We start from the raw sequence: 27792 nt of genomic DNA, 5'->3' as shown, positions 1-27792 counted from the left end.
CCGACCTCAAAGCACATCGCTCCGCACTATATGTCATATAGGACGAGAAACTGACACTTGTGTGAACAGCATTTTCTTTCTTCTGCAGACTGAACCAACAACAATGGTGAAGGAAACCGGCTTTTATGACATGTTGGGTGTTAAGCCCAATGCCACACCAGATGAGCTGAAAAAGGCTTATCGTAAGCTGGCCTTGAAATACCACCCTGACAAGAACCCTACTGAGGGGGAGAAAGTGAGTGGAAGTATTCAGGAAACCACTTTGCGTCCATGATGGTCAGAGTTTATTTTTGTTGTACCACCTTTATCTTTCTGAGCTGTGTATGTTATAAACAATGTAAAACTCCTATGAATAGGTTCTGATTTATGACCAGTGGTTGAGTGGAGATAGGTTATTTATGCCAGTGTACTGGAGTTAAGAGGTACAGTAAGCTCATTCCCCAGCTAGCTTGAAATTTCGTAGATGGATCTATACAATTGGTTCCTTTTGTATAGCTCAAATGTTTTTTCACATTATCGAGCGGGTGGTCACGTGTGTTGGCAAGGTAGAGGACTCTGGTTCAAGCCCAGTCAGAGGCAAGTTCAGGGGGAGCGATGTATGCTAATCCAGCACATTGATGCCGGTTATGCCAGGTTATTTTTAAGAGATGAATATGGAAAATACATCAATTGTTTCTACAGTTCTGTCAGAAAATTCTAGTAAGTTTAATATTTGAGTGCTAGTTGAGATTTCTACAAGTAGTTGTTTTTGCACTCTGAGAATTGATCGCGTTGGGCCAGTAACCGAAAGGTTGCTGGATTGAATCCCCGAGCTGACAAGGTAAAAATCTGTCATTCTGCCCCTGAGCAAGTCAGTTAACCCACTGTTTCCTGGCCGCCGACGATGTCGATTAAGGCAGCCCCCCGCACCTCTCTGATTCAGATGGGTTGGGTTAAATGCGGAAGACACATTTCAGTTGTACAACTGACTATCCCCCTTTCATTCAGTTTTTTTCTTCCCAGTTTAAGCAGATATCTCAGGCATATGAGGTGCTGTCAGACTCCCAGAAGAGAGAGGTGTATGACCGGGGAGGGGAGAAGGCAATAAAAGGAGGGGGCAGCGGAGGTGGCGGGGGTTTTGGATCCCCCATGGACATCTTTGACATGTTCTTTGGAGGAGGTGGCCGACTGCACCGGGAGAGGAGAGGTAAAACAAAATGAAGTACAGAGACAAATATTACCTTCCACAGAAGACTTCAACATCTGGCCTTTGGTTTTCTGTGGTTCTTCTTAACTTCTCTATAGCTAATGCTTTGCCCCAATGTGCTCTCAACCTAGGAAAGAATGTGGTTCATCAGCTCACAGTCTCTTTGGAAGACCTCTTCAATGGCGCCACGAGGAAACTTGCTGTCCAGAAGAATGTTATTTGCGAGCGATGTGAAGGTGCTACATTACTACACATGTTACATTGTTGGTTAACATTGGTCTTGATCAGTCCCTTATTAAAAGGGACGGATGAAAATGACCAGTGTGGTAACCCTAAAGTCATCAGGTTGAATAGCCCTGTGTGTTCATGCATGGATTGGATGTAATTTTTGTTTTTTTTAAAACCGTATCACATTATGAACAATTTACCCTCGGCTAGGGTAAAACATTTTTGAGATATCGTACAATGCCCAAACTGTATTGTTTGGTTCCATTTTTGTTGCTCTGACTATAAAATGCGTACATAGATGTTCTTGCTTACTCCAAGTACATTTATACAGCGGATCATTAAGCCACCGAATCGCTATCTCTTGACTAGCATTTACCGCCCTGTCAAATGCAGCATGTGGCGTTCTGTTTAACGGTGATGTAATGAGTTACTGCTGCAAACGACTGGGGTGATGTGGACTGACATGGCTATGGTTTGGGGTAGGTCGCGGGGGAAGGAAGGGTGCGGTGGAGATGTGCATGTCCTGTCGCGGCACGGGCATGCAGGTGCGCCTCCACCAGCTGGGGCCAGGCATGGTGCAGCAGGTGTCCACCGTGTGCGGGGGTTGCCAGGGCCAGGGCCAGCGTATCAGCCACAAGGACCGCTGCAAGGCCTGCAGTGGACGGAAGATTCTGCGGCAGAAGAAGATCCTAGAGGTCCACATTGACAAAGGTGAGGCGGTTGATTAGTTGTCCATCAATTGAAGTCTTTCCACAGCTCACAATTGATATTAATTTATTCATAGTTAATATATACAATAAATTAAAATGTTCTACCCTGAATGTTATTTTTTTGCTATGAGGTCCAACAGTTTGACTCGTTTGATTTGTGTGGAGTACAAATTTTCAAGAGCATAGACTCTGCCTAAATTGTTCACTATGTTTGTGTAATGACGTGGGGGGTTGGGGGTGGGTTAAGCATGTTGACACGGGATGCGCCATGTCCCTGGGCCCTGTTGACACCGTTACCTGACAGACCAAGCTGCCTGTGGATGGGAATGCTAGCAGAGTGACTGCCAATTTAACAGGTAAAAGTGTGAAGATTTTCTTTCTCCATTTTGAGGATATAGGAGGTTTTAGATGTTTGTCCATTTAACCAGAGTTTTGGATGTCTGTTATGTGATATAACCTACATTTTCTTCACTTCTGGTCCTGGAGAGCTACACGGCTAATACATCTGATTCATGTAGTCACAATCTTGATTAGTTGGATCAGTATTTCTAGAGCTGGGCAGAGACTAAGGCACGCAACACACTGCAGTCTTCTGGGACCAGGAATGAAGAGTATTGTGATATAAGATGGCATAGTGAGTGACATATCAGTGCCTGATTCACATTATTACAGGGCCAACCAAAACAGTGTGCTGGCTCAAATATGTCCTTTTCACATTGTCCTTTCCAAAACATTTCCAGGATCTGTGGTGGATCCGTAACTAGGCCAGCCCACTACAGCTCCGTTTGAGCCTATTGTGTAGAATGGCAGTCAATTGACAAAAAGCCGGCTACATATCAACTTGTGTACCAAACATTAGGAACACCTTCCTAATAGTGAGTTGCACCCCCTTTGCCCTCAGAACAGCCTCAATTTGTCGGGACATGGACTCTACAAGGTGTCTAAGGGCCAACCTTAGGGGATGCTGGACCATGTTGACTCCAATGCTTCCCACAGTTGTCAAGTTGGCTGGATGTCCTTTAGGTGGTGGCTCATTCTTGATACACATGAAAAACCCAGCAGTGTTGCAGTTCTTGACACAATCAAACTGGTGTGCCTGGCATACCCCGTTCAAAACCACTTAAATCTTTTTTCTTGCCTTTTCAACCTCTGAATGGCACACACAATACATGTCTCAATGCTTAAAAATCCTTCTTAAACCTGTCCTCTATACTGATTTGATGTGGATTTAACATCTGACATCAATAAGGGATCATAACTTTCACCTGGTCAGTCTGTTACGGAAATGTAGACTGTTTTGTCCACTGTGTGAGTGTGCGTGCATGCAGTCATTCGGAAAGTGTTCAGACCCCTTGACTGTCCACATTTTGTTACGTTACAGCCTTATTCTAAAATGGATTAAATTAAACATTTTCCTAAATCTACACACAATACCACATAATGACAAAGCAGATACACATTTTTTTATTTTTTTCCCAAATGTATTAAAAATAAAAATACTTTATTTACCTAACTATTCAGAATCTTTGCTATGAGACTTTGAACTCGGGTACACCCTGTTTCCGTTGATCATCCTTGATGTTTCGACAACTTGATTGGAGTCCATCTCTGGTAAATTTGATTGATTGGACATGATTTGGAAAGGCACACACCTGTCTATATAAGTTCCTACAGTTGACAGTGCATGTCAGAGCAAAAACCAAGCCATGAGGTCGACGGAATTGTCTGTAGAACTCCGAGACAGGATTGTGTCGAGGCACTGATCTGGGGAAGGGTACCAACAAATGTCTGCAGCATTGAAGGTCCCCAAGAACACAGTGGCCTCCGTCATTTTTAAATGGATGAAGTTTGGATCCACCAAGACACTTCCTAACTTGTAACGTCATACCCAAGAAGACACAAGGCTGTAATCGCTGCCAAAGGTGCTTCAACAAAGTACTGTGTTAAAGGTCTGATTAATTACAGTTGAAGTCGGAAGTTTACATACACATAAGTTGGAGTCATTAAAAATATTTTTTCAACCACTCCACATGTCTTAACAAACTATAGTTTTTCCAATAATTGTTAACAGACAGATTAATTTCACTTTATAATTCACTGTATCACAATTCCAATGGGTCAGAAGTTTACATACACTAAGTTGACACTGCCTTTAAACAGCTTGGAAAATTCCAGAAAATTGTCATGCCTTTAGAAGCTTTTGATAGGCTAAATGACATCATTTGCGTCAATTGGAGGTGTAGATGTATTTCAAGGCCTAACTTTCAACTTTGCTTGACCTCATGGGAAAATCAAAATAAATCAGCCAAAAAATTGTGGACCTCCAAGTCTGGTTCATCCTTGGGAGCAATTTCCAAACGCCTGAAGGTACCACGTTCATCTGTACAAACAATAGTACGCATGTATAAACACCATTGGACCACGCAGCTGTCATACCACTCAGGAAGGAGACGCATTCTGTCTCCTAGAGATTAATGTGTTTTGGTGCGAAAAGTGCAAATCAATCCCAGAACAACCGCAAAGGACCTTGTGAAGATGCTGGAGGAAAGTATCTATATCCACAGTAAAATGAGTCCTATATCGACATAACCTGAAAGGCCGCTCAGCAAGGAAGAAGCCACTGCTCCAAAACCGCCATAAAAAAGCCAGACTACGGTTTGCAACTGTACATGGGGACAAAGATCATACTTTTTGGAGAAATGTCCTCTGGTCTGATGAAACAAAAATGGAACTGTTTAGCCATAATTACCATCGTTATGTTTGGAGGAAAAAGGGGGAGGCTTGCAAGCCGAAGAACACCATCCCAACTGTGAAGCACGGGGGTGGCAGCATCATGTTGTAGGGGTGCTTTGCTGCAGAAGGGACTGGTGCACTTCACAAAATAGATGGCATCATGAGGATGGAAATCTAGGATATATTGAAGCAACATCAAGACAATCAGGAAGTTAAAGCTTGGTTGCAAATGGGTCTTCCAAATGGACAATGACCCCAAGCATACTTCTAAAGTTGTGGCAAAATGGCTTAAGGACAACAAAGTCAAGGTATTGGAGTGGCCATCTCAAGGCCTTGATCTCAATCCTATAGAACATTTGTGGGCAGAACTGAAAAAGCGTGTGCGAGCAAGGAAGCCTACAAACCTGACTGAGTTACACCAGCTCTGTCAGGAGGAATGGGCCAAAAACATTTGACCCAAGTTAAATAATTTAAAGGCAATGCTACCAAATACTAATTGAGTGTGTCAACTTCTGACCCACTGGGAATGTGATGAAAGAATTAAAAGCTGAAAAAAACTGACATTTCACATTCTTAAAATAAAGTGGTGATCCTAACTGACCTAAAACGGAATTTTTACTAGGATTTTAAATGTCAGGAATTGTGAACTCAGTTTAAATGTATTTGGCTAAGGTGTATGCAAACTTCAACTGTATGTAAATGTTATTTTTATTTTTTAATACATATACAAAGATTTCTAAACCTGTTTTTGCTTTGTCATTATGGGATAGTGTAGTTTTGTTTCCTCAATGTAATACATTTTAGAATAAGGCTGTAACGTAACAAAATGGGTAGAGTCGAGGTCTGAATACTTTCCGAATGCACTGTACGTACACACACACAGCTAAAATGGCAGTTCTGCCACTTTTCAACCTTTTCAACCATTTTTCTCCAGCACCATATCAGTGTCTACCAACAGGTAACTGCCAGAATAAAGGGAAACACAAGAGTAAATGAGGGATTGTGTATTGAAATTAAAACATCCCATCATGCTTAGGGTCAGTATAAAAATTCCCATTTGCACAATATTTTGCCTGCCATGGCTAGCAAAGATCTGACTTTTTAAAAGATGGGTCTCAAAGGAGCATAGGGGGATTGAAAATGTGTCAATCATCAGATCTCAATACAATGGAGCATTTGGAGATTCTGGAGCGGTGCCTGAGACGGCGTTGCCGCCACCATTAACAAAACACCAAATTATGGAAGAATGGTCTGGAACTCTAGCTCTCCAAAAGAGTTCCAGACACTTGTAGAATCTATGCCAAGGTGCGTTGAAGCTGTTCTGGCGGCTCTTTAAAAAAACATTGAATTCTTTTGGTAGTTGTGTGAAAATGGTGCCTTCCTATGATCTCTAGTTAAAAATATAGAAGTAAAAGAAAAAAAAAAATGCTTCTGTGACATTGCAGGAAGGATTACAAGTAATACAAACATTGATTTTCAAAACTTACAAGTTTCTATACTGAAGCAAATGGTAGTGTGTGTGTACTGTGAGTTCTGTGGTTGGTTTATACCCTACTCTTTTGGCGCTGGTTGTCCAAGGCAACAGTCAGGGAAAGTTGGTTTGGTCCAACTCACAGGGCTTTTTCACAGAAACTCAGCAAAAAAGAGAGGTCTTCTCACTGTCAACTGCATTTATTTTCAGCATACTTACACGGAACCCAAACTCGCTGCGCATGTGCACCATCGTGCATAAATGTATTTTGTCCCCCCACACGCAAACGCGATCACGACGCGCAGGTTAAAATATCAAAACAATCTGAACCAATTATATTAATTTGGGGACAGGTCGAAAAGCTTTAAACATTTTATGGCAATTTAGCTAGTTAGCTTGCACTTGCTAGCTAATTTGTCCTAGTTAGCTAGCTAATTTGTCCTGGGATATAAACATTGAGTTATTTTACCTGAAATGCACAGGGTCCTCCGCCAATTAATCCACACACACAAAATGGTCAACCAAATCGTTTCTAGTCATCTCTCTTCCTTCCAGGCTTTTACTTCTCTTGACTTTATATTGCGATTGGCAACTTTCATAAATTAGGTGCATTACCGCCACCGACCTCGTTCGTTTTTCAGTCACCCACGTGGGTATAACCAATGAGGAGATGGCACGTGGGTACCTGCTTCTATAAACCAATGAGGAGATGGGAGAGGCAGGACTTGCAGCACGATCTGCGTCACATATAGAACTGACTTCTATTTTGGTCCTTGGCAACCAGACGCTTGTTGGCGTGCGTGCAATAATTTATTAATATAGATTTCTAAATTTATTTTGCAACGCACGCGAGCGGTGTAGTCAGCCTGTTAATGTGTAAATATTTGTATGACCTTAACCTCTAGGGTAGGTGGGACGCACCATTTTAAAGACAAGACTCTCGTTAATCTAACCACACTGTCCGATTTCAAAAAGGCTTTACAACGAAAGCAAAACATTAGATTATGTCAGCAGAGTACCCAGCCAGAAATAATCAGACACCCATTTTTCAAGCTAGCATATAATGTCACATAAACCCAAACCACAGCTAAATGCAGCACTAACCTTTGATGATCTTCATCAGATGACAATCCTAAGACATTATGTTATACAATGCATGCATGTTTTGTTCAATCAAGTTCATATTTATATCAAAAAACAGCTTTTTACATTAGCATGTGACGTTCAGAACTAGCATACCCCCCGCAAACTTCCGGTGAATTTACTAAATTACTCACGATAAACGTTCACAAAAAACATAATTATTTTATGAATTATAGATACAGAACTCCTCTATGCACTCGCTATGTCCGATTTTAAAATAGCTTTTCGGTGAAAGCACATTTTGCAATATTCTGAGTAGATAGCCCAGCCATCACGGGCTAGCTATTTAGACACCCACCAAGTTTAGCCCTCACCAAAGTCAGATTTACTATAAGAAAAATGTGATTACCTTTGCTGTTCTTCGTCAGAATGCACTCCCAGGACTTCTACTTCAATAACAAATGTTGGTTTGGTTCAAAATAATCCATAGTTATGTTCAAATATCCTCTGTTTTGTTCGTGCGTTCAAGACACTATCCGAAGGGTAAAGAAGGGTGCGTTTCGTGACAAAAAAATTCTAAATATTCCATTACCGTACTTCGAAGCATGTCAACCGCTGTTTAAAATAAATGTTTATGCCATTTTTCTCGTAAAAAAGCGATAATATTCCGACCGGGAAACCCTGTTTTAGTTCAAAGAGAGAGAAAATAAAAACATGGGGGTCGCCTCGTGCACACGCCTCAGTCTCATTGTCCTCTGATAGACCACTTACCAAAGGCGCTAATGTTTTTCAGCCAGGGGCTGCAAAGACATCATTCAGCTTTTTCCTGCCTTCTGAGAGCCTATGGGAGCCGTAGGAAGTGTCACGTTACAGCAGAGATCCTAAGTTTTCAATAAAGAGTGTCAAGAAGCCCAAGAAATTGTCAGACGGGCCACTTCCTGTAAGGAATCTTCTCAGGTTTTTGCCTGCCATATGAGTTCTGTTATACTCAGACACCATTCAAACAGTTTTAGAAACTTTAGAGTGTTTTCTATCCAAAGCCAATAATTATATGCATATTCTAGTTTCTGGGCAGTAGTAATAACCAGATTAAATCGGGTACGTTTTTTTTATCCGGCCGTGCAAATACTGCCCCCTACCCCCAACAGGTTAAGATTCAACAACTGAGACACAAACTGAACAAGTTCCACAGACATGTGACTAACAGAAATGGAATAATGTGTCCCTGAACAAAGGGGGGGTCAAAATCAAAAGTAACAGCCAGTATCTGGTGTAGCCACTAGCTGCATTAAGTACTGCAGTGCATCTCCTCCTCATGGACTGCACCAGATTTGGCAGTTCTTGCTGTGAGATGTTACCCCACTCTTCCACCAAGGCACCTGCAAGTTCCCGGACATTTCTGGGGGGAATGGCCCTAGCCCTCGCTCTCCGATCCAACAGGTCCCAGATGTGCTTAATGGGATTGAGATCCAGGCTCTTTGCTGGCCATGGCAGAACACTGACATTCCTGTTTTGCAGGAAATCGCGCACGGAACGAGCAGTATGGCTGGTGGAACTGTCATGCTGGAGGGTCATGTCAGGATGCGCCTGCAGGAAGGGTACCACATGAGGGAGGAGGATGTCTTCCCTGTAACGCACAGTGTTGAGATTGCCTGCAATGACAACTAGCTCAGTCGATGATGCTGTGACACACCGCCCCAGTCCATGACGGACCCTCCACCTCCAAATCGATCCCACTCCAGAGTACAGGCCTCGGTGTAACGCTCATTCTTTCGACGATAGACGCGAATCCGACCATCACCCCTGGTGAGACAAAACCGTGACTCGTCAGTGAAGAGCACTTTTTGCCAGTCTTGTCTGGTCCAGCGACGGTGGGTTTGTGCGGTGAGGCAGGTCCTTGTCTGGTGAGGACCTGCCTTACAACAGGCCTACAAGCCCTCAGTCCAGCCTCTCTCAGCCTATTGCGGACAGTCTGATAACTGGAGGGATTGTGCGTTCCTGGTGTAACTTGGGCAGTTGTTGTTGCCATCCTGTACCTGTCCCGCAGGTGTGAGGTACGGATCCTGTGCAGGTGTTGTTACACGTGGTCTGCCACTGCAAGGATGATCAGCTGTCTGTCCTGTCTCCCTGTAGCTCTGTTTTAGGCGTCTCACAGTATGGACATTGCGATTTATTGCCCTGGCCACATCTGCAGTCCTTATGCCTCCTTGCAGCATGCCTAAGGCAGCTGAGCAGGGACCCTGGATGTCTTTCTTTTGGTGTTTTTCAGAGTCAGTAGAAAGGCCTCTAGTATCCTTACTTTTCATAACTGTGACCTTAATTGCCTACCATCTGTAAGCTGTTAGTCTTAACGACTGTTCCACAGGTGCATGTTTATGGTTCATTGAACAAGCATGGGAAACAGTGTTTAAACACTTTACAATGAAGATCTGAAGTTATTTGGATTTTTACCAATTATCTTTGAAAGACAGAGTTTATGAATTTGGTACCCTGGAGCGTTTTCTTGAATTCTAGAAAATAAGGTTTGCTTTGACAAGAATGGAAATTAACAGATTCTGGATATAATTTCTGTAACTAAATTTCATGTGACTAGTACTACTGCATTATCTCTCGACCAGGATAGTGTGGATCTGGTTACCGAATGCTCTAGGATCCAAATAATCTAGGGATATGTGAAAATGCCCTAAATGTTCCCTAAGGCATGGTTGCGTGTGAACGCCGTTACCAGAATTCTGATCAGTCTTTTCTTAATGCAGTTTAATATGGACCAGTTGAGTTAAATGAATCCTAAATTGTTGCAGGTATGAAGGATGGGCAGAAGCTAGTTTTCCACGGGGAGGGAGATCAGGAGCCAGGACTAGAGCCTGGTGACATCATCATTGTCCTGGATCAGAGAGTCCATCCCGTCTTCACCAGGTAAAAGATGAAACCTCTCATGCCTGTTCTTATTCACTACCTACCTCTACCCTATGTCTATGTCACATTGTCTGATTGGACCAACAAATGTGTTTGTGCACATATGTGGCAGTTCCAATGTTCCACATGAGACCTTTTCTATTCAGTATTGGATTGGTCTGTATTCTGTACTAGCCTATAGACTCCTTTCTGTGTTTGCAAACATTGCTTTTGAGGGCGACGCACGGAAGTTGGTGGGGAAGTTCTTATAGAAGGCCAGCAAAAAAAAATTGCTCTTTACATGTTGCTTATGAGTGCTTTTTCACACTACTTTTGGATTATAATTGGGTTTTAAGGCTCGTATGAATGTCCTACTTAATGCAAATCAACAGCATTATACTTAAACATTTCAACCAGTAAAATGGCTCTTTGGCTAGTTTTTGGTACAGCCTATATCAATGAGCGTTAGCATTCTAGCTAACAACTGCTGCATCAGTTATTTAGTGAAAATCAAAACCAAATATAATCTTAGCAACTGTTCAGGCAAGAATCAAAATATCATTGTAAACGTATGAGAACCCAAAGGTAATAAAAGTTGTATGTTACTGTGTACTGGAAAAAGGTCTATATATCTAAGGCATGTAGCAAAACGAAAATTTGGCCAATTTCTGAACTGAATGGAAATTCATTTTCAACAAAAAAATCCCCATTTGAGAGGCAATCACTTTTCAGTTCCTGAATTGAAATGCAATTGATCGCAGCCTGGTTGGCTTTGGTTGGTATTAACTGTGCTCTATTCTACAGGCAAGGGGAAAATCTGATCATGACTATGGAGCTGCAGCTGGTGGAGGCCCTGTGTGGTTTCCAGAAGCCTTGTCAAACTCTGGACAACCGAAGCCTCCTCATCACCTGCCACCCAGGTACACTTCCTAGATTATTTCACTTAACAGAACCCTTGTACAACACTGTACATTTTTTTTAATGCATTTAAAAAAGAAATTTTTTTATTGTGGTGTTGCACGGTATACTGATACCATCGTATTATAACGGTACCAAAACGTCATGATATTATACCATCATTTTAGAATACCGTAGTACCGTTTCATATGATGCTACCAATAGAAAACGTACCCGATTTAATCTGGTTACTACTCCTGCCCAGTAACTAGAATATGCATATAAATAGTAGATTTGGATAGAAAACACTAAAGTTTCTAAAACTGTTTGAATGGTGTCTGTGAGTATAACAGAACTCATATGGCAGTCAAAACCCTGAGACAAATCCTAACAGGAAGTGGAAATCTGATGTGTGGAATCACTTCAAAGCCTTTGCCATGGAAACACACAGGGACTTATTAATCATTTAGCACTTCCTAAGGCTTCCACTAGATGTCAACAGTCTTTACAAAGTGGTTTGAGTCTTCTATGGTAGAAACTGACCCAAAGAGAGGCTTGGGAAGTTGGTCACAGGGGGAGGGCCATTACTACTATTACGCGGGCGCCCATGGGAACCCTTTTGTTCCGAAACGTTTAGTAAGACAATGCAATCGTCCGCCTTGAATATTATTGAAGCTCTGGTTGAAAAAGGCCCTAAAGATTTATGTTATACAATGTTTGACACGTTTGAACGAACGTAAATATATATTTTTTGCACATTCGTGACGACAAGTCCCGCGCGCTTCAGTACATTATGAGTAGCCTTCGGAACGCGCTAACAAGAAGGAACTATTGGGACATAAATTATTACGTTTTTCAAACAATTCCTGGAAGTGCCTTCTGATGAAGATAATCAAAGGTAAGGGAATATTTACAATAGTATATTTGATTTTAGATGTTTCCAAGATGGCGCTAACATGTATCGCCTAGCCTATTTTTCTGAGCATACCACGTCGATTATTGCAAAGTGTGATTTCCCAGTAAAGATATTTTTAAATCTGGCAATGCGGTTGCATTCACGAGATGTTAATCTATAATTCTTTGAATGACAATATTACATTTTAACAATGTTTTCGAATAGTAATTTTGTAAATTGTAGCGCTGTTTCACCGGAAGCATTTGAGGGAAAATATTTTCGGAACGTCACGCGCCGATGTAAAATGCTGTTTTTATATATAAATATGAACTTTATCGAACAAAAAATGCATGTATTGTGTAACATGATGTCCTAGGAGTGTCATCTGATGAAGATTGTCAAAGGTTAGTGCTGCATTTAGCTGTGTTTTGGGTATTTGTGATGCATGCTAGTTGCTTTGAAAATGGCAGTGAGATTTTTTTTTGGCAGGGTACTCTCCTAACATAATCTAATGTTTTGCTTTTGCTGTAAAGCCTTTTTGAAATCGGACAACGTGGTTCCATTCAGGAGAGGTGTATCTATAAAATGGTGTAAAATAGTCATATGTTTGAGAAATTGAAGTTATAGCATTTGAGGTTTTGTATTTCGCGCGACGCGATTCCACTGGCTGTTGTCTAGGGTGGGACGCAAGCGTCCCACGTTCCCAGACAGGTTAAAAGGAACCACCAGCTTTCATATGTTCTCATGTTCTGAGCAAGGAACTTAACCTCTCTAGGGTCGGCGGGACGAAATCGTCCCACCTACGTAACAGCCAGTGGAATCCTGTGGCGCGTTATTCAAATACCTTAGAAATGCAATTACTTCAATTTCTCAAACATATGACTATTTTACACCATTTTAAAGACAAGACTCTCGTTAATCTAACCACACTGTCCGATTTCAAAAAGGCTTTACAACGAAAGCAAAACATTAGATTATGTCAGCAGAGTACCCAGCCAGAAATAATCAGACACCCATTTTTCAAGCTAGCATATAATGTCACATAAACCCAGAAGACAGCTAAATGCAGCACTAACCTTTGATCTTCATCAGATGACAACCCTAGAACATTGAACAAAACATGCATGTATTGTATAACAATCAAGTTCATATTTATATCAAAAACCAGCTTTTTACATTAGCATGTGACGTTCAGAACTAGCATACCCCCCGCAAACTTCCGGTGAATTTACTAAACATTTACTAAATTACTCACGATAAACGTTCACAAAAAGCATAACAATTATTTTAAGAATTATAGATACAGAACTCCTCTATGCACTCGATATGTCCGATTTTAAAATAGCTTTTCGGTGAAAGCACATTTTGCAATATTCTCAGTAGATAGCCCGGCATCACGGGGCTAGCTATTTAGACACCCACCAAGTTTAACACTCACCAAAGTCCGATTTACTATAAGAAAAATGTTATTACCTTTGGTGTTCTTCATCAGAATGCACTCCCAGGACTTCTACTTCAATAACAAATGTTGGTTTGGTTCAAAATAATCCATAGTTATATCCAAATATCCTCTGTTTTGTTCGTGCGTTCAAGACACTATCCGAATGGTAAAGAAGGGTGACGAGCACGACGCATTTCGTGACAAAACATTTCTAAATATTCCATTACCGTACTTCGAAGCATGTCAACCGCTGTTTAAAATCAATTTTTGTGCCATTTTTCTCGTTAAAAAAAGCGATAATATTCCGACCGGGAATCTGCGTTTAGGTAAAAAGACGAAAGAAAATAAAGCATGGGGTCGACTCATGCACGCGCCTAAGCCCATTGTCCTCTGATCGGCCACTTGCCAAAGGCGATAATGTGTTTCAGCCAGGGGCTGCCTCGATATCATTCAGCTTTTTCCCGGGTTCTGAGAGCCTATGGGAGCCGTAGGAAGTGTCACGTTACAGCAAAGATCCTCAGTTTTCAATAAACAGAGCCAAGAAGAACAAGGAATGGTCAGAGAGGGCACTTCCTGTACAGAATCTTCTCAGGTTTTTGCCTGCCATATGAGTTCTGTTATACTCACAGACACCATTCAAACAGTTTTAGAAACTTTAGGGTGTTTTCTATCCAAAGCCAATAATTATATGCATATTCTAGTTTCTGGGCAGTAGTAATAACCAGATTAAATCGGGTACGTTTTTTATCCGGCCGTGTAAATACTGCCCCCTACCCCCAACAGGTTAAACGTTAGCTTTTTTACATGGCACATATTGCACTTTTACTTTATTCTCCAACACTTTGTTTTTGCATTATTTAAACATGTTTCATTATTTATTTGAGACTAAATTAATTTTATTGATGTATTGTATTAAGTTAACCTGTTGGGGCTAGGGGGCAGTATTTGCACGGCCGGATAAAAATCGTACCCGATTTAAATATATTAAACATTTCTTACCGAGCCTTTCCATAAGTCCACGCAAGTTTCTTCAACTGTCTGACTGTAATTAGAGCGATGTTGATAGCGTGCCATGATGCCAGCAGATTAGTTTGCCTTTGCCGATTGCGCATCATCTTCATGAATATAAGCAAGTGATGTCCTGGCTTTATTTACAAATTAGTGAGAATGTCTCACCCCATGTTCAAGAATTGCCTTTTTCTCGCTCACTCTAGGTTAAATGAAAACAGAATCTCCAAAATATTGTTACTTTTTAAACAAAGCAATTATTATTTATTAATTTAGAATGATATAAAAGCTCCGTAGGATCTGTGAGAATATCTAACGGAAAATGCCCCTTGGATATTAATTTAGTCCTCCAATCCTCTAAATGTAATTATTGGCGGAGAGTCACGTCATTGAAAATAATATTTTCCGATATGCTGTAAGCCTGAAATGAGTTTCACTAGTGTTGAGTAATGTGCTGTTAAATTGTGTACGTCTTATTTGAAGAGCATATTGAAGTTAGAAGCTAAAGCCTAGAACTATTTTAGCAGGCAAGCATGGGGACTGGTCTTGATAAATCAATGAGATTTTTATTTTCATTTAATCTCCGTTTGGGTATTGGTTAGACAATAATTAGAGATTTTAGGGTGCAGAAATGTTATGCTCTTAGTGTAACCTTTTATTTAACTAGGCAAATCAGTTAACAAATTCTTATTTACAAGGACAGCCTGCTCCTTCCTCCTGTTGTATAGCACAATATTTTCCATTCCATCCTAACGGAAACCCTGAGTCTTTCGTTTTTTTCTGAATAGAAACGCCATAATATTAATCAAATTAAGTCAAATTTCTTCATCAATATACACTGCTCAAAAAAATAAAGGGAACACTTAAACAACACAATGTAACTCCAAGTCAATCACACTTCTGTGAAATCAAACTGTCCACTTAGGAAGCAACACTGATTGACAAATTTCACGTGCTGTTGTGCAAATGGAATAGACAACAAGTGGAAATTATAGGCAATTAGCAAGACACCCCCAATAAAGGAGTGGTTCTGCAGGTGGGGACCACAGACCACTTCTCAGTTCCTACGCTTCCTGGCTGATGTTTTGGTCACTTTTGAATGCTGGCGGTGCTTTCACTCTAGTGGTAGCATGAGACGGAGTCTACAACCCACACAAGTGGCTTAGGTAGTGCAGCTCATCCAGGATGGCACATCAATGCGAGCTGTGGCAAGAAGGTTTGCTGTGTCTGTCAGCGTAGTGTCCAGAGCATGGGGGAGCTACCAGGAGACAGGCCAGTACATCAGGAGATGTGGAGGAGGCCGTAGGAGGGCAACAACCCAGCAGCAGGACCGCTACCTCCGCCTTTGTGCAAGGAGGAGCAGGAGAAGCACTGCCAGAGCCCTGCAAAATGACCTCCAGCAGGCCACAAATGCGCATGTGTCTGCTCAAACGGTCAGAAACAGACTCCGTGAGGGTGGTATGAGGGCCCGACGTCCACAGGTGGGGGTTGTGCTTACAGCCCAACACCGTGCAGGACGGTTGGCATTTGCCAGAGAACACCAAGATTGGCAAATTCGCCACTGGCTCCCTGTGCTCTTCACAGATGAAAGCAGGTTCACACTGAGCACGTGACAGAGTCTGGAGACGCCGTGGAGAACGTTCTGCTGCCTGCAACATCCTCCAGCATGACCGGTTTGGCGGTGGGTCAGTCATGGTGTAGGGTGGCATTTCTTTGGGGGGCCGCACAGCCCTCCATGTGCTCGCCAGAGGTAGCCTGACTGCCATTAGGTACCGAGATGAGATCCTCAGACCCCTTGTGAGACCATATGCTGGTGCAGTTGGCTCTGGGTTCCTCCTAATGCAAGACAATGCTAGACCTCATGTGGCTGGAGTGTGTCAGCAGTTCCTGCAAGAGGAAGGCATTGATGCTATGGACTGGCCCGCCCGTTCCCCAGACCTGAATCCAATTGAGCACATCTGGGACATCATGTCTCGCTCCATCCACCAACGCCACATTGCACCACAGACTGTCCAGGAGTTGGCGGATGCTTTAGTCCAGGTCTGGGAGGAGATCCCTCAGGAGACCATCCGCCACCTCATCAGGGGCATGCCCAGGCGTTGTAGGGAGGTCATACAGGCACGTGGAGGCCACACACACTACTGAGCCTCATTTTGACTTGTTTTAAGGACATTACATCAAAGTTGGATCAGCCTGTAGTGTGGTTTTCCACTTTAATTTTGAGTGTGATTCCAAATCCAGACCTCCATGGGTTGATAAATTGGATTTCCATTGATTATTTTTGTGTGATTTTGTCAGCACATTCAACTATGTAAAGAAAAAAGCAGTGTACAATGTTATTACAAAAAAGGTTTTAAATTCTCTGTTGGTGCCAATACAGAAGACTATCAAATGTTTCTCAATGATGCCCTCTGGTGGTCAAACTAGCAGTAAACTGCAGCCCCAAGGTGTGCCGCAGTATGACAACTTTTAAAGGAGGAACCACTGTAGGTCTAAGCAAATTTGCTTGTCACAGGAAGAATGGAAAATGCTTTGCTACTCATGAGATGTGCTTCAAAGGTAGGATTCATATAGGCCTAATTTAAGCCTTAATGGTGCTCCATTAACCTCCAATGTAAGTAAATGTAATATACGTAATCCCCAAAAGTAATTCTTTATCATGAGGGCCATAAACAATAACTAGTAATGCTGCATACTCAAAACTCTGTAAATTGATGTGCTCATTCACCGGAAGTTTTGGGAGGCAAAACATTTCTGAACATTACACGCCAATGTAAAATGGGGTTTTTGGATATAAATATGAGCTTTATCGAGCAAAACATGCATGTATTGTGTAACATGAAGTCCTATTAGTGCCATCTGATGAAGATCAAAGGTTAGTGATTCATTTTAGCTGTATTTCTGTTTTTTGTGATGCCTTTCCTTGCTTGGAAAATGGCTGTGTGGGTTTTCTTGTTTACGTGCTGTCCTAACAATCTAATATTATGCTTTCGCCGTAAAGCCTTTTTGAAATCGGACACTGTGGTTGGATTAAGGAGAATTTTATCTTTAAAATGGTGTATAATAGTTGTATGTTTGAGAAATTTGAATTATGAGATTTGTGTTGTTTTGAATTTGCCGCCCTGCTATTTCACTGGCTGTTGAATAGTGTGTCCCAGCTACCCCAGAGAGGTTAATCCAACCACAGTGTCCGATTTCAAAAAGGCTTTACGGCGAAAGCACCTTTCATGATTATGTTAGGTCAACACCTAGTCACAAAAAAAACACAGCCATTTTCCAAGCCAAAGTGAGGATTCACAAAAAAGAAATAGAGAGAAAATTAATCACTAACTAATGATCTTCATCAGATGGCACTCATAGGACTTCATGTTACATGTATGTTTTGGGCTAGGGGGCAGCATTTGCACGTCTGGATAAAAAAAATGTACCCGATTTAATCTGGTTACTAATCCTACCCAGTAACTAGAATATGCATATACTTATTATATATGGATAGAAAACACTCTAAAGTTTCTAAAACTGTTTGAATGGTGTCTGTGAGTATAACAGAACTCATTTGGCAGGCAAAACCCTGAGACATTTTCTGACAGGAAGTGGATACCTGATGTGTTGTATCGACTTTAAACCTATCCCATTGAAAAACACAGGGGCTGAGGAATATTTTGGCACTTCCTATTGCTTCCACTAGATGTCACCAGCCTTTACAAAGTGTTTTGAGTCTTCTGGAGGGAGATCTGACCGAACAAGAGCCATGGAACGATGATGTCCCATTAGACACCTGGCGCGCGAGTTCATGTTGGGTACCCTCGTTCCAATACGTTATAAAAGAGTATGCATTCGTCCACCTTGAATATTATTCATGTTCTGGTTAAAAAAGGCCCTAATGATTTATGCTATACAACGTTTGACATGTTTGAACGAACGGAAATATATTTTTTCCCCTCGTTCATGACGAGAAGTCCGGCTGGCTTAGATCATGTGCTAACAAGACGGAGATTTTTGGACATAAATGATGAGCTTTTTTGAACAAAACTACATTCGTTATGGACCTGTGATACCTGGAAGTGACATCTGATGAAGAGAATCAAAGGTAATGGATTATTTACATAGTATTTTCGATTTTAGATCTCCCCAACATGACGTCTAGTCTGTATCGCAACGCGTATTTTTCTGGGCGCAGTGCTCAGATTATTGCAAAGTGTGATTTCCCAGTAAGGTTATTTTTAAATCTGGCAAGTTGATTGCGTTCAAGAGATGTAAATCTATAATTCTTTAAATGACAATATAATATTTTACCAATGTTTTCTAATTTTAATGATTTAATTTGTGACGCTGACTTGACTGCCGGTTATTGGAGGGAAACGATTTCCTCAACATCAATGCCATAGTAAAACGCTGTTTTTGGATATAAATATGAACTTGATAGAACTAAAAATGCATGCATTGTCTAACATAATGTCCTAGGAGTGTCATCTGATGGAGATTGTAAAAGGTTAGTGCATCATTTTAGCTGGTTTTATGGTTTTGGTGACCCTGTCTTTGACTTGACAAAACATTACACACAACTCTTGTAAATGTACTGTCCTAACATACTCTAAATTTATGCTTTCGCCGTAAAACCTTTTTGAAATCGTAAAACGTGGTTAGATTAAGGAGATGTTTATCTTTCAAATGGTGTAACATAGTTGTATTTTTGAAAAATTTGAATTTTGACATTTATTTGGATTCAAATTTGCCGCTCTTGAAATGCACCTGCTGTTGATGGAGTGCACCACGGGTGGCACGCTAGCGTCCCACCTAGCCCATAGAGGTTAATGCAACCGCTGTGTCAGATTTTAAAAAAGCTTCATGGTGAAAGCACACTTTGCAATAATCTGAGTACTGCGCTCAGAAAACCAAACCAGCAATACAGATACCTGCCATTTTGGAGTCATCTAAAATCATAAATGGCATTATAAATATTCACGTACCTTTGCTCTTCATCAGAATGCACTCAGGAATCCCAGGTCCACAATAAATGTTGTTTTGTTCGATAAAGTCCATAATTTATGTCCAAATACCTCCTTGTTGTTTGCGCATTCAGTAAGCTACTCCAAATGTAGGAAGTGCGCCGAAAATTTCACGACCAAGTCAAAAAAAGTTATATTTACGTTTGTAGAAACATGTCAAACGTTGTATAGCATCAATCTTTAGGGCCTTTTTAACATAAAACTTCAATAATATTCCAACCGGACGATTCCAATGTCTTGAAAAATGTTATGGAACACAGCTACCTCATCACGTAAACGCGCGCCACAAAACTCATGTAATTTTCTGAGTCACCAACTTCCCGGCCTTCTTGTTCGCTCTCTGTTTACTGCAAAAGCCTGCAACAAGGTTCTAAACACTTTTGACATCTAGTGGAAGCCTTAGGAAGTGCAAAATGAACCCTAAGTCACTGTTAGGCAATGACTTGAAAAGACTACAAACATCAGATTTCCCACTTCCTGGTTGGATTTTTCTCAGGTTTTTGCCTGCCATATGAGTTCTGTTATACTCAGACATCATTCAAACAGTTTTAGAAACTTCAGTGTTTTCTATACAAATCTACTAATAATATGCAAATATTTGACTCTGGGCCCGAGTATTAGGCAGTTTACTCTGGGCACGCTTTTCATCCAAAAATGAAAATACTGCCCCCTATACCTTAAGTTAATCCAACCACGGTGTCAGATTTCAAAAAGACTTTACTACAAAAGCAAACCATGTGATTATCTGAGAACAGCGCCCAGCAGACAAATCATTACAAACAGTAGCCAGCCAAGTAGACGAGTAACAAAAGTCAGAAATAGCGATTAAAGTCTTCATATGGTTGCACTCCCAAGACTCCACAAATGTTTGTTTTGTTCGATAAAGTCCCTCTATATATTCAAAAACCTCAGTTTTGTTGGTGTGTTTTGTTCAGTAATCCATTGGAACAAAGCGTGGTCACAACAGACGAAAAATCAAAAGTACCATAAAAGTTTGTAGAAACATGTCAAATGATGTTTATAATCAATCCTCAGGTTGTTTTTGTCATAAATAATCAATCATATTTCAACCGGACAATAGCTTCGTCAATAGAAAAGGAAAAACAAGAAAGGCATGCTCCCGGTCACGCGCAGGACTCATGTCTGGAAATTTCCACTGTCCTCTCATTGAAAGTGGTGTTTCTCCCTCATTTTTCAGAGTAAAAACCTTAAACAATGCCTAAAGACTGGCCACCTGTAGTGGAAGCAATAGGGATCGTGAACTGGGTCATAAGTATATGTATGGTCATTTCAAAATAATAGCACTTCCTGGATGGATTTTCCTCAGGTTTTCGCCTGCCATATCAGTTCTGTTACACTCAGACATTATTTTAACAGTTTTGAAAACTTTTGTTTTCTATCCAAATCTACCAATTATATGCATATCCTATCTTCTGGACCTGAGTAGCAGGCAGTTTACTTTGGGCACGCTTTTGATCCAAAATTCTGAATGCTGCCTACCCTGGTGAGGTTAACTGACTTGCCTAGTTAAATAAATAAAAAATACACATTTGTATATGTAGTGTTAGAATGTAGAAAATATGGAAAGGTCTTTCTTGATCAAAATGTCCACCCTCATTGCTGTGAACATCTGGCTAGGAACTCGCCTTTCATCTCATATTAATCTTGTCCGTCTGTTTTTTGTTTAATCTCCCGGTCACGCAATTATTTTAGATTACTGGCTATAAATCGCTCTGAATGTGCTACAGCAATGAAACCATTCTCCTGCTGTGTTACGATTTTAGGCATAGGGTGTTAGCCACTAACAACGTTAAACACTGACGTAGGGTTCAGCCATGAGTTGATGGACAGTCTGAAGAGCGAATTAAATCATAGGAGGGACGTCCCAGGTTCAAGTGGTGTCAGATTTCACATCCTGATTCACACAGGCAACAGACATACCCCTTCCTGTGTCCGTAAGAACACTTAATGCTTGCCATTTCGATCTATGGTGTCCACCGATCGATTTCAACGAAAATGTCTGTCGGTACCAGAACCACGTAAAGTCCCCTGTTTAGGGGACCTACATCTTAAATTCTGTTTGTTGCCTAATGTTTTTAAAGTTGGGAGTAGTGTGCGTATGTGTTTTGGGGGAAAGGTGTGTGTTTGAGAGAGAGATCTGGAGGGAGAGATAGTTAACTGAAGCGTAAAGATTTCATGCAGTGTTTTCCCCACAATGACATTGTAATGGTGCCGGAGGGGATGGCTGCCATTTTTATGGGCTCCTAACCAACTGTGCTATTTCGTTTTTTTCCTGCATTTTTGTAACTTGTTTTGTACATAAAGTTGCTGCTACCGCCTCTTATGACTGAAAATATCTTCTGGACATCAGCACAGCGAATACTCACCTTGTACTGGACGAAGAGGTCGACACAAAGGATATACTGCTCTCCGCAGACCAGGCCCAAATCCCTGTCATTTGCGTGAAAAGGCAGAGATACAGAGGGAGAAGGTTGGGGTGCCTCATAAGGATTCGTAGGCGAGTGAGTAAATCGTCATTGCCAACGTACAATCGCTGGAAAACAAACTTGATGATCTACGGTCGAGACCATCCTATCAACGGGACATTAACTGTAAAATCTTATGTTTCACCGAGTTGTGGCTGAACGACAACACGGATAATGTAGAGCTGGCTGGGTTTTCCGTGCATCGGCAGGACCGAGCAGCTACGTCTGGTAAGACGAGGGGTGAGGTTGTGTATATTTGTCAATAACAGCTGGTGCACGTGGTCTTAGTATTAAAGAAGTCTCGAGAGGTATTACTTTCCTGAGGTAGGGTACCTCATGATAGGCGGTAGACCACACTTTCTACCAAGAGTTCTCATCTATATTCATAGCCGTCTATGATACTTGGCTTAGTAAAATGTTGGTATCATGACAGCACTAGTTGATAGCTTCTTAAAATATTTACCTTCACAGGGGAATTGATCAAACCTGGCGACAAGAAGTGTGTCCTGAATGAGGGGATGCCCATGCACCGCCAGCCGTTTGAAAAGGGACGCCTCATTATCCTCTTTTCGGTATGTTCTGTAAAACACACACCTTTCAATGTGTTCCACCATTCAGGACTTGATACTGTAGTTCAATATCTATCTTTGTATTTATTCTGAAAAATATAAACATAACATATAAAGTGTTGGTCCCATGTTTCATGAGCTGAAATAAAAGTTCTCAGAAATGTTCCTAATGCACAAAAGCTTGATTCTCTCACATGTGCACAAATTTGTTTACATTCCTGTTAGTGAGCATTTCTCCTTTGCCATGATAATCCATCCATCCTGACAGGTGTGACATATCAAGAAGCCTGATCATTACACAGGTGCACCTTGTTCTGGGGACAATATAAGGCCACTAAAATATGCAGTTTTGTCACAACACAATGCCACAGATTGGCATGGTGACTGCAGGAATGTCCACCAAAGCTGTTGCCAGAGAATTGAAAGTTATTTTCTCTACCATAAGCCACCTCCAACGTCGTCGTAGAGTGTGGCAGTACTTCCGACTGGCCTCACAACCGCAGACCAGGTGTAACCACGCCAGCCCAGGACCACCTCATCTGGCTTCTTCACATGCGGGATCATCTGATACCAGCCACCCGGACAGCTGATGAAACTGGGTTTGCACAGCTGAAGAATTTCTGCACACACTGTCAGAAGCCGTCTCGGGGAAGCTCATCCTTTATGTGCTCGTCATCCTCACCGATGTCTCGTAACTGACTTCAGTGGGCAAATGTTCACCATCAATCACCACTGGCACGCTGGAGATATGTGCTCTTCACAGATGAATCCCGGTTTCAACTGTACTGGGCAGATGGCACAGTGTGTTTGTGTTGTGTGGGTAAGCGGTTTGCTGATGTCAATGTTGTGAACATAGTGCCACATGGTGGCGGTAGGGTTATGGTATGGGAAGTCATAAGCTACATACAACGAACACAATTGCATTTTATCGCTCACAATTTGAATGCACAGAGATACTGTGACGAGATCCTGAGGCCCATTGTCCGCCATTCATCTGCCGCCATCACCTCATGTTTCAGCACGTTAATGCATGGCCCCATGTTGCAAGAATTTGTACACAATTCCTGGAAGCTGAAAATGTCCGTTCTTCCATGGCCTGCATACTCACCGGACATGTCACACATTGAGCACATTTGAATGCGCCGGATCAACGTTTACGACAGCGCGTTCCAGTTCCCGCCAACATCCAGCAACTTCACACAGCCATTGAAGAGGAGTGGGACTGCATTCCACTGGCCACAATCAATAGCCTGATCAACTGTATGCGAAGATGTCATGCGGCATGAGGCAAGTGGTGGTCACACCAGATACTGACTGATTCTAATCCACGCCCCTACTTAAACTTATTTTTTTTAAGGTATCTGTATTTAGTCATGTGAAATCTATGGACTGATTTCCTTATGAAATGTAACTCAGTAAAATCTTTGAAATTGTTGCTTGTTGGGTTCATATTTTTGTGGTGTGTGTGTGTGTATATATATATATTGGGAAATAGTGTCCTAATTCGGCCGTGACCCCCACAGGACGGCGCACAATTGGCCCAGCGCCGTCCGGGGGAGGGTTTGGACGGTGGGGCTTGCCTTGGCTCATCGTGTCCTAGCGACTCCTTGCGCCTGCAAGCTGACTCTGGTCGGTCGTCAGTCGAACAGTGTTTCCTCCGACACATTGGTGTGGCTGACATTTGGGTCAAGCAAACGGTGTGATAAGTAGGTGGACAGGTGGGACATATTTCGGAGGACGCATGACTCGACCTTCACTTCTCCCAAGCCCATTGAGGGATAAGCAGAGGGACCTAATTTAGGGAGAAAACAGGGTCTGGTTAGTACGGAGATGGGAGACCATCTGGGAATACCAGGTGCCTTAAGCTAAAAAAAAATATATAAAAAAAGTAAATGGTCTCATTCATTCCCTCAGTTAAAATGTATTAAATTGATTGATTAACTACTGCTGCTTTATTAAACCACTGGAGACTTAAAGTCAACCATAACAACCTTATGACCAGTGGCCATTTTGTAGTAGCACTTTTATTGTGATTATGTAATTGACACTAAAGTCTGCACTGTGTAACTCGTAACGTGTTTGCTTTACTGTTTCAGTTGGTTCTTAATTTCATGACTTTTTAAAGAAAAAGTTACGGCCTAGAAATGATACCCATTTTCTTTTTGCCAAAGGTGGTATTCCCCGAGGCCAACTTCCTCCCCAAGCACAAGCTGAAGGAGCTAGAGCACTACCTTCCTGCCAAGAGGGAGGCAGAGCAGCCCGAGAGCATGGACGACGACCTCTACATATACGCCGACCTGGAGGACTGCGACCCGGCCAGAGTAAGACGCAGCCAATACCATTACATGGAAGAGGATGACTACCCGTCCGCTGGCGGGGTCCAGTGCCAGACCTCGTAAGACCCCGTCACATCACTCCAACCCCAAAACTCCATGGTCCAGCCCCCTCTGGAAACGTGCACAAACCGCATCTTACATTTTATTCTCTTAACTTACAATGCTAACTGTGGTGCCGAAGCGGTCCTTTAGGCTGGATACCTGGATCTACGTTCCAAGGTGACTCGGCTGTCTTTGTTGGATCGTGTGCCTGAGTGGAGGAAATTGATTTCTGGTTAAGTTCCTTAGAGGACCAGAAATGAAGATTCTGAGTTTTTGGAAGCGCTATGGATGCTGTCACTGACTTTTTTTTTTCTTTTTTTTTATATATATATATAAAGTTAGATTTTTATGGTGTTTGATTTGTAAATTAGCAGGTTTTGAGCACCCTCTGTCTGCTTTGGTGTCACGGTTAGTACCGTTGGTGATTTTGTGGTGTCCAAAGGTCACGAGAAAGAAAATAGTTGGAAGCTATAATTCATGTTGCCTAATTGAATCCTCACAGCGATGAACCATATAGGCCTATTTCCATATTGTTCCATTTTTGAATAATTTAATGTTTTTGTATACCACATCAGCGTAGTTGGAAGATACTTGCCAATTATTACACCAACATTTTTGTTTAATTCATTTTTAATAATGATGTAATGATGCATGTTATCTACATTTCATAAAATGCATATTGACCTTTTGTGATAGTTCATCTGTAGGATTCAATTGAATCCTATCTGCTGTAGTATGGTATACTTCGCTATGTTCAACTGATGAAAAGGTTATTTACCCCATTTTTAATATCAAGAGGTGTCTGTTTAATTCCTCCATTCTTCATGGGAATTAGTCAAACTGTAAATAAACTTTCAATAGACCTCAAGAAGTTCTGCTACTGGTATCTATGTGCTGTGACTGTCGTAATTGTTTTGGGATTAAAATAAACTTAATGGCTAGTCTTCTACTGCCAAATTGAAATTATTAAACTCTTGAAGTCTCATAACTTTTACCTCAGTGAATGGTGTGCTTGTTGTGAAGCCAAAGGGCGCAATGTTCCAGCGTTTGGAGAAACATCACAGTAAACGCTGCATACAGTGCATTTGGAAAGTATTCAGACCCTTTTTGAGTTTTTTTCCACATTTTGTTACGTTACAGCCTTATTTTGAAATATATATATATTTTTTATTCATCAATCTACACACAATAGCCCATAATGACAAAGCAAAAACAGGTTTAGACAAAACATTTGGAAATATCACATTTGCATAAGTATTCAGACCCTTTTACTCAGTACTGAAGCACCTTTGGCAGCGATTACAGCCTTGAGCCTTCTTGGGTATGACGCTACAAGCTTGGCACACCTGTGTTTGGAGAGTTTCTCCCATTCCTCATTGCAGATCCTCTCAAGCTCTGTCTGGTTGGCTGGAGAGCGTTTCTGCGCGGGTCATTTCAGGTCTCTCCAGAGAAGTTAGGTTCAAGTCCGGGCTCTGGCTGGGCCACTCAAGGGCATTCAGAGACTTGTCCCAATGTCACTCCTGCATTGTCTTGGCTGTGTGCTTAGGGTCGTCCTGTTGGAAGGTGAACCTTCATCCTAGTCTGAGGTCCTGAGCGCTCTTGAGCAGGTTTTCATCAAGGATCTCTCAGTACTTTGCTCCGTTCATCTTTCCCTCGATCCTGACTAGTCTCCCAGTCCCTGCCGCTGAAAAACATCCCCACAACATGATGCTGTTACTACCATGCTTCACCGTAGGGATGGTTCCAGATGTGACGCTTAGCATTCATGCGAAAGAGTTCAATCTTGGTTTCAACCTTGTTTCTCATGGTCAGTCCTTTAGGTGCCTTTTGGCAAACTCCTTATGGGCTGGCGTGTGCCTTTTACTGAGGAGTGGCTTCCGTCTTGCCGCTACCATAAAGGCCTGATTGGTGGAGTGCTGCAGAGATGGTTGTCCTTCTCAAACTCTGGAGCTCTGTCAGAGTGACCATTGGATTCTTGATCACCTCCCTTACCAAGGCCCATCTCCCCCGATTGCTCAGTTTGGCCAGGCGGCCAGCTCTAGGAAGAGTCTTGGTGGTTCGAAACTTCCTCCATTTAAGAATGGAGGCCACTATGTTATTCAGGATATTCAATGCTGCAGACATTTTTGGTACCCTTCCCCAGATCTGTGCCTCGACACAATCCTGTCTCGTAGGTCTACAGATAATTATTTTGACCTCATGGCTTGGTTTTTGTTCTGACATACACTGTCAACTGTGGGACCTTTTACATAGACAGGTGTGTGCCTTTCCAAATCAGATCCAATCAATTGAATTTACCACAGGTGGACTCCAGGTTGTAGAAACATCAAGGATGATCAATGGAAACGAGGCACCTGAGCTCAATTTCGAGTTTCATAGCAAAGGGTCTGAATACTTAAGGTATTTTTTGTTTTCAATACATTTGCAAACATTTCTGAAAACTCTTCTTTTCCTTTGTCATTATGGGGTGTTGTGTGTAGATTGAGAAATGTATTTAATCCATTTTTGAATAAGGCTGTAACTGGAAAAAGGTAAAGGGTCTGAATACTTTCCAAATGCACCGTCATCAGTCGGGCATGACCTTTACATGTCAATCGCATTATAATGCGGATCTTGCACGGTCCAGATTTAATCTAGGCCTTACTATCTATGACAACTGTTGGGACTGGAAGAACAAGATTGTGAATATGGAAGAGAAAATAATTATTCAGTACGTTAAGTCTTGTCTGGTCCTAATTCAACTGATCCAATAATTCCCCATGTTTGTCTATGGTCATATTTATAATTAAATGCAAGGATGTTT

The 27792-nt window shown here is 41.7% G+C and overlaps 1 protein-coding gene across 1 annotated transcript; it reads left to right on the top strand.

The window, feature by feature from the left end:
• On the top strand, nucleotides 1-27792 carry LOC106591825 (dnaJ homolog subfamily A member 1). Its single transcript, XM_045716796.2, has 8 exons — nucleotides 1-235; nucleotides 1003-1186; nucleotides 1318-1422; nucleotides 1898-2125; nucleotides 10213-10327; nucleotides 11111-11226; nucleotides 22514-22614; nucleotides 24783-27792. Exons 1-8 carry the CDS (start codon nucleotides 104-106, stop codon nucleotides 25008-25010), a joined length of 1209 nt encoding a protein of 402 aa, XP_045572752.1. The 5' UTR covers nucleotides 1-103; the 3' UTR covers nucleotides 25011-27792.

This window comes from Salmo salar, chromosome 04, assembly GCF_965601325.2.
Source record: "Salmo salar chromosome 04, fSalSal1, whole genome shotgun sequence".
Lineage (NCBI taxonomy): Eukaryota > Metazoa > Chordata > Actinopteri > Salmoniformes > Salmonidae > Salmo > Salmo salar.
Note: the sequence above shows the minus strand (reverse complement) of the source record. Positions and strands in the feature narration are given on the sequence as shown.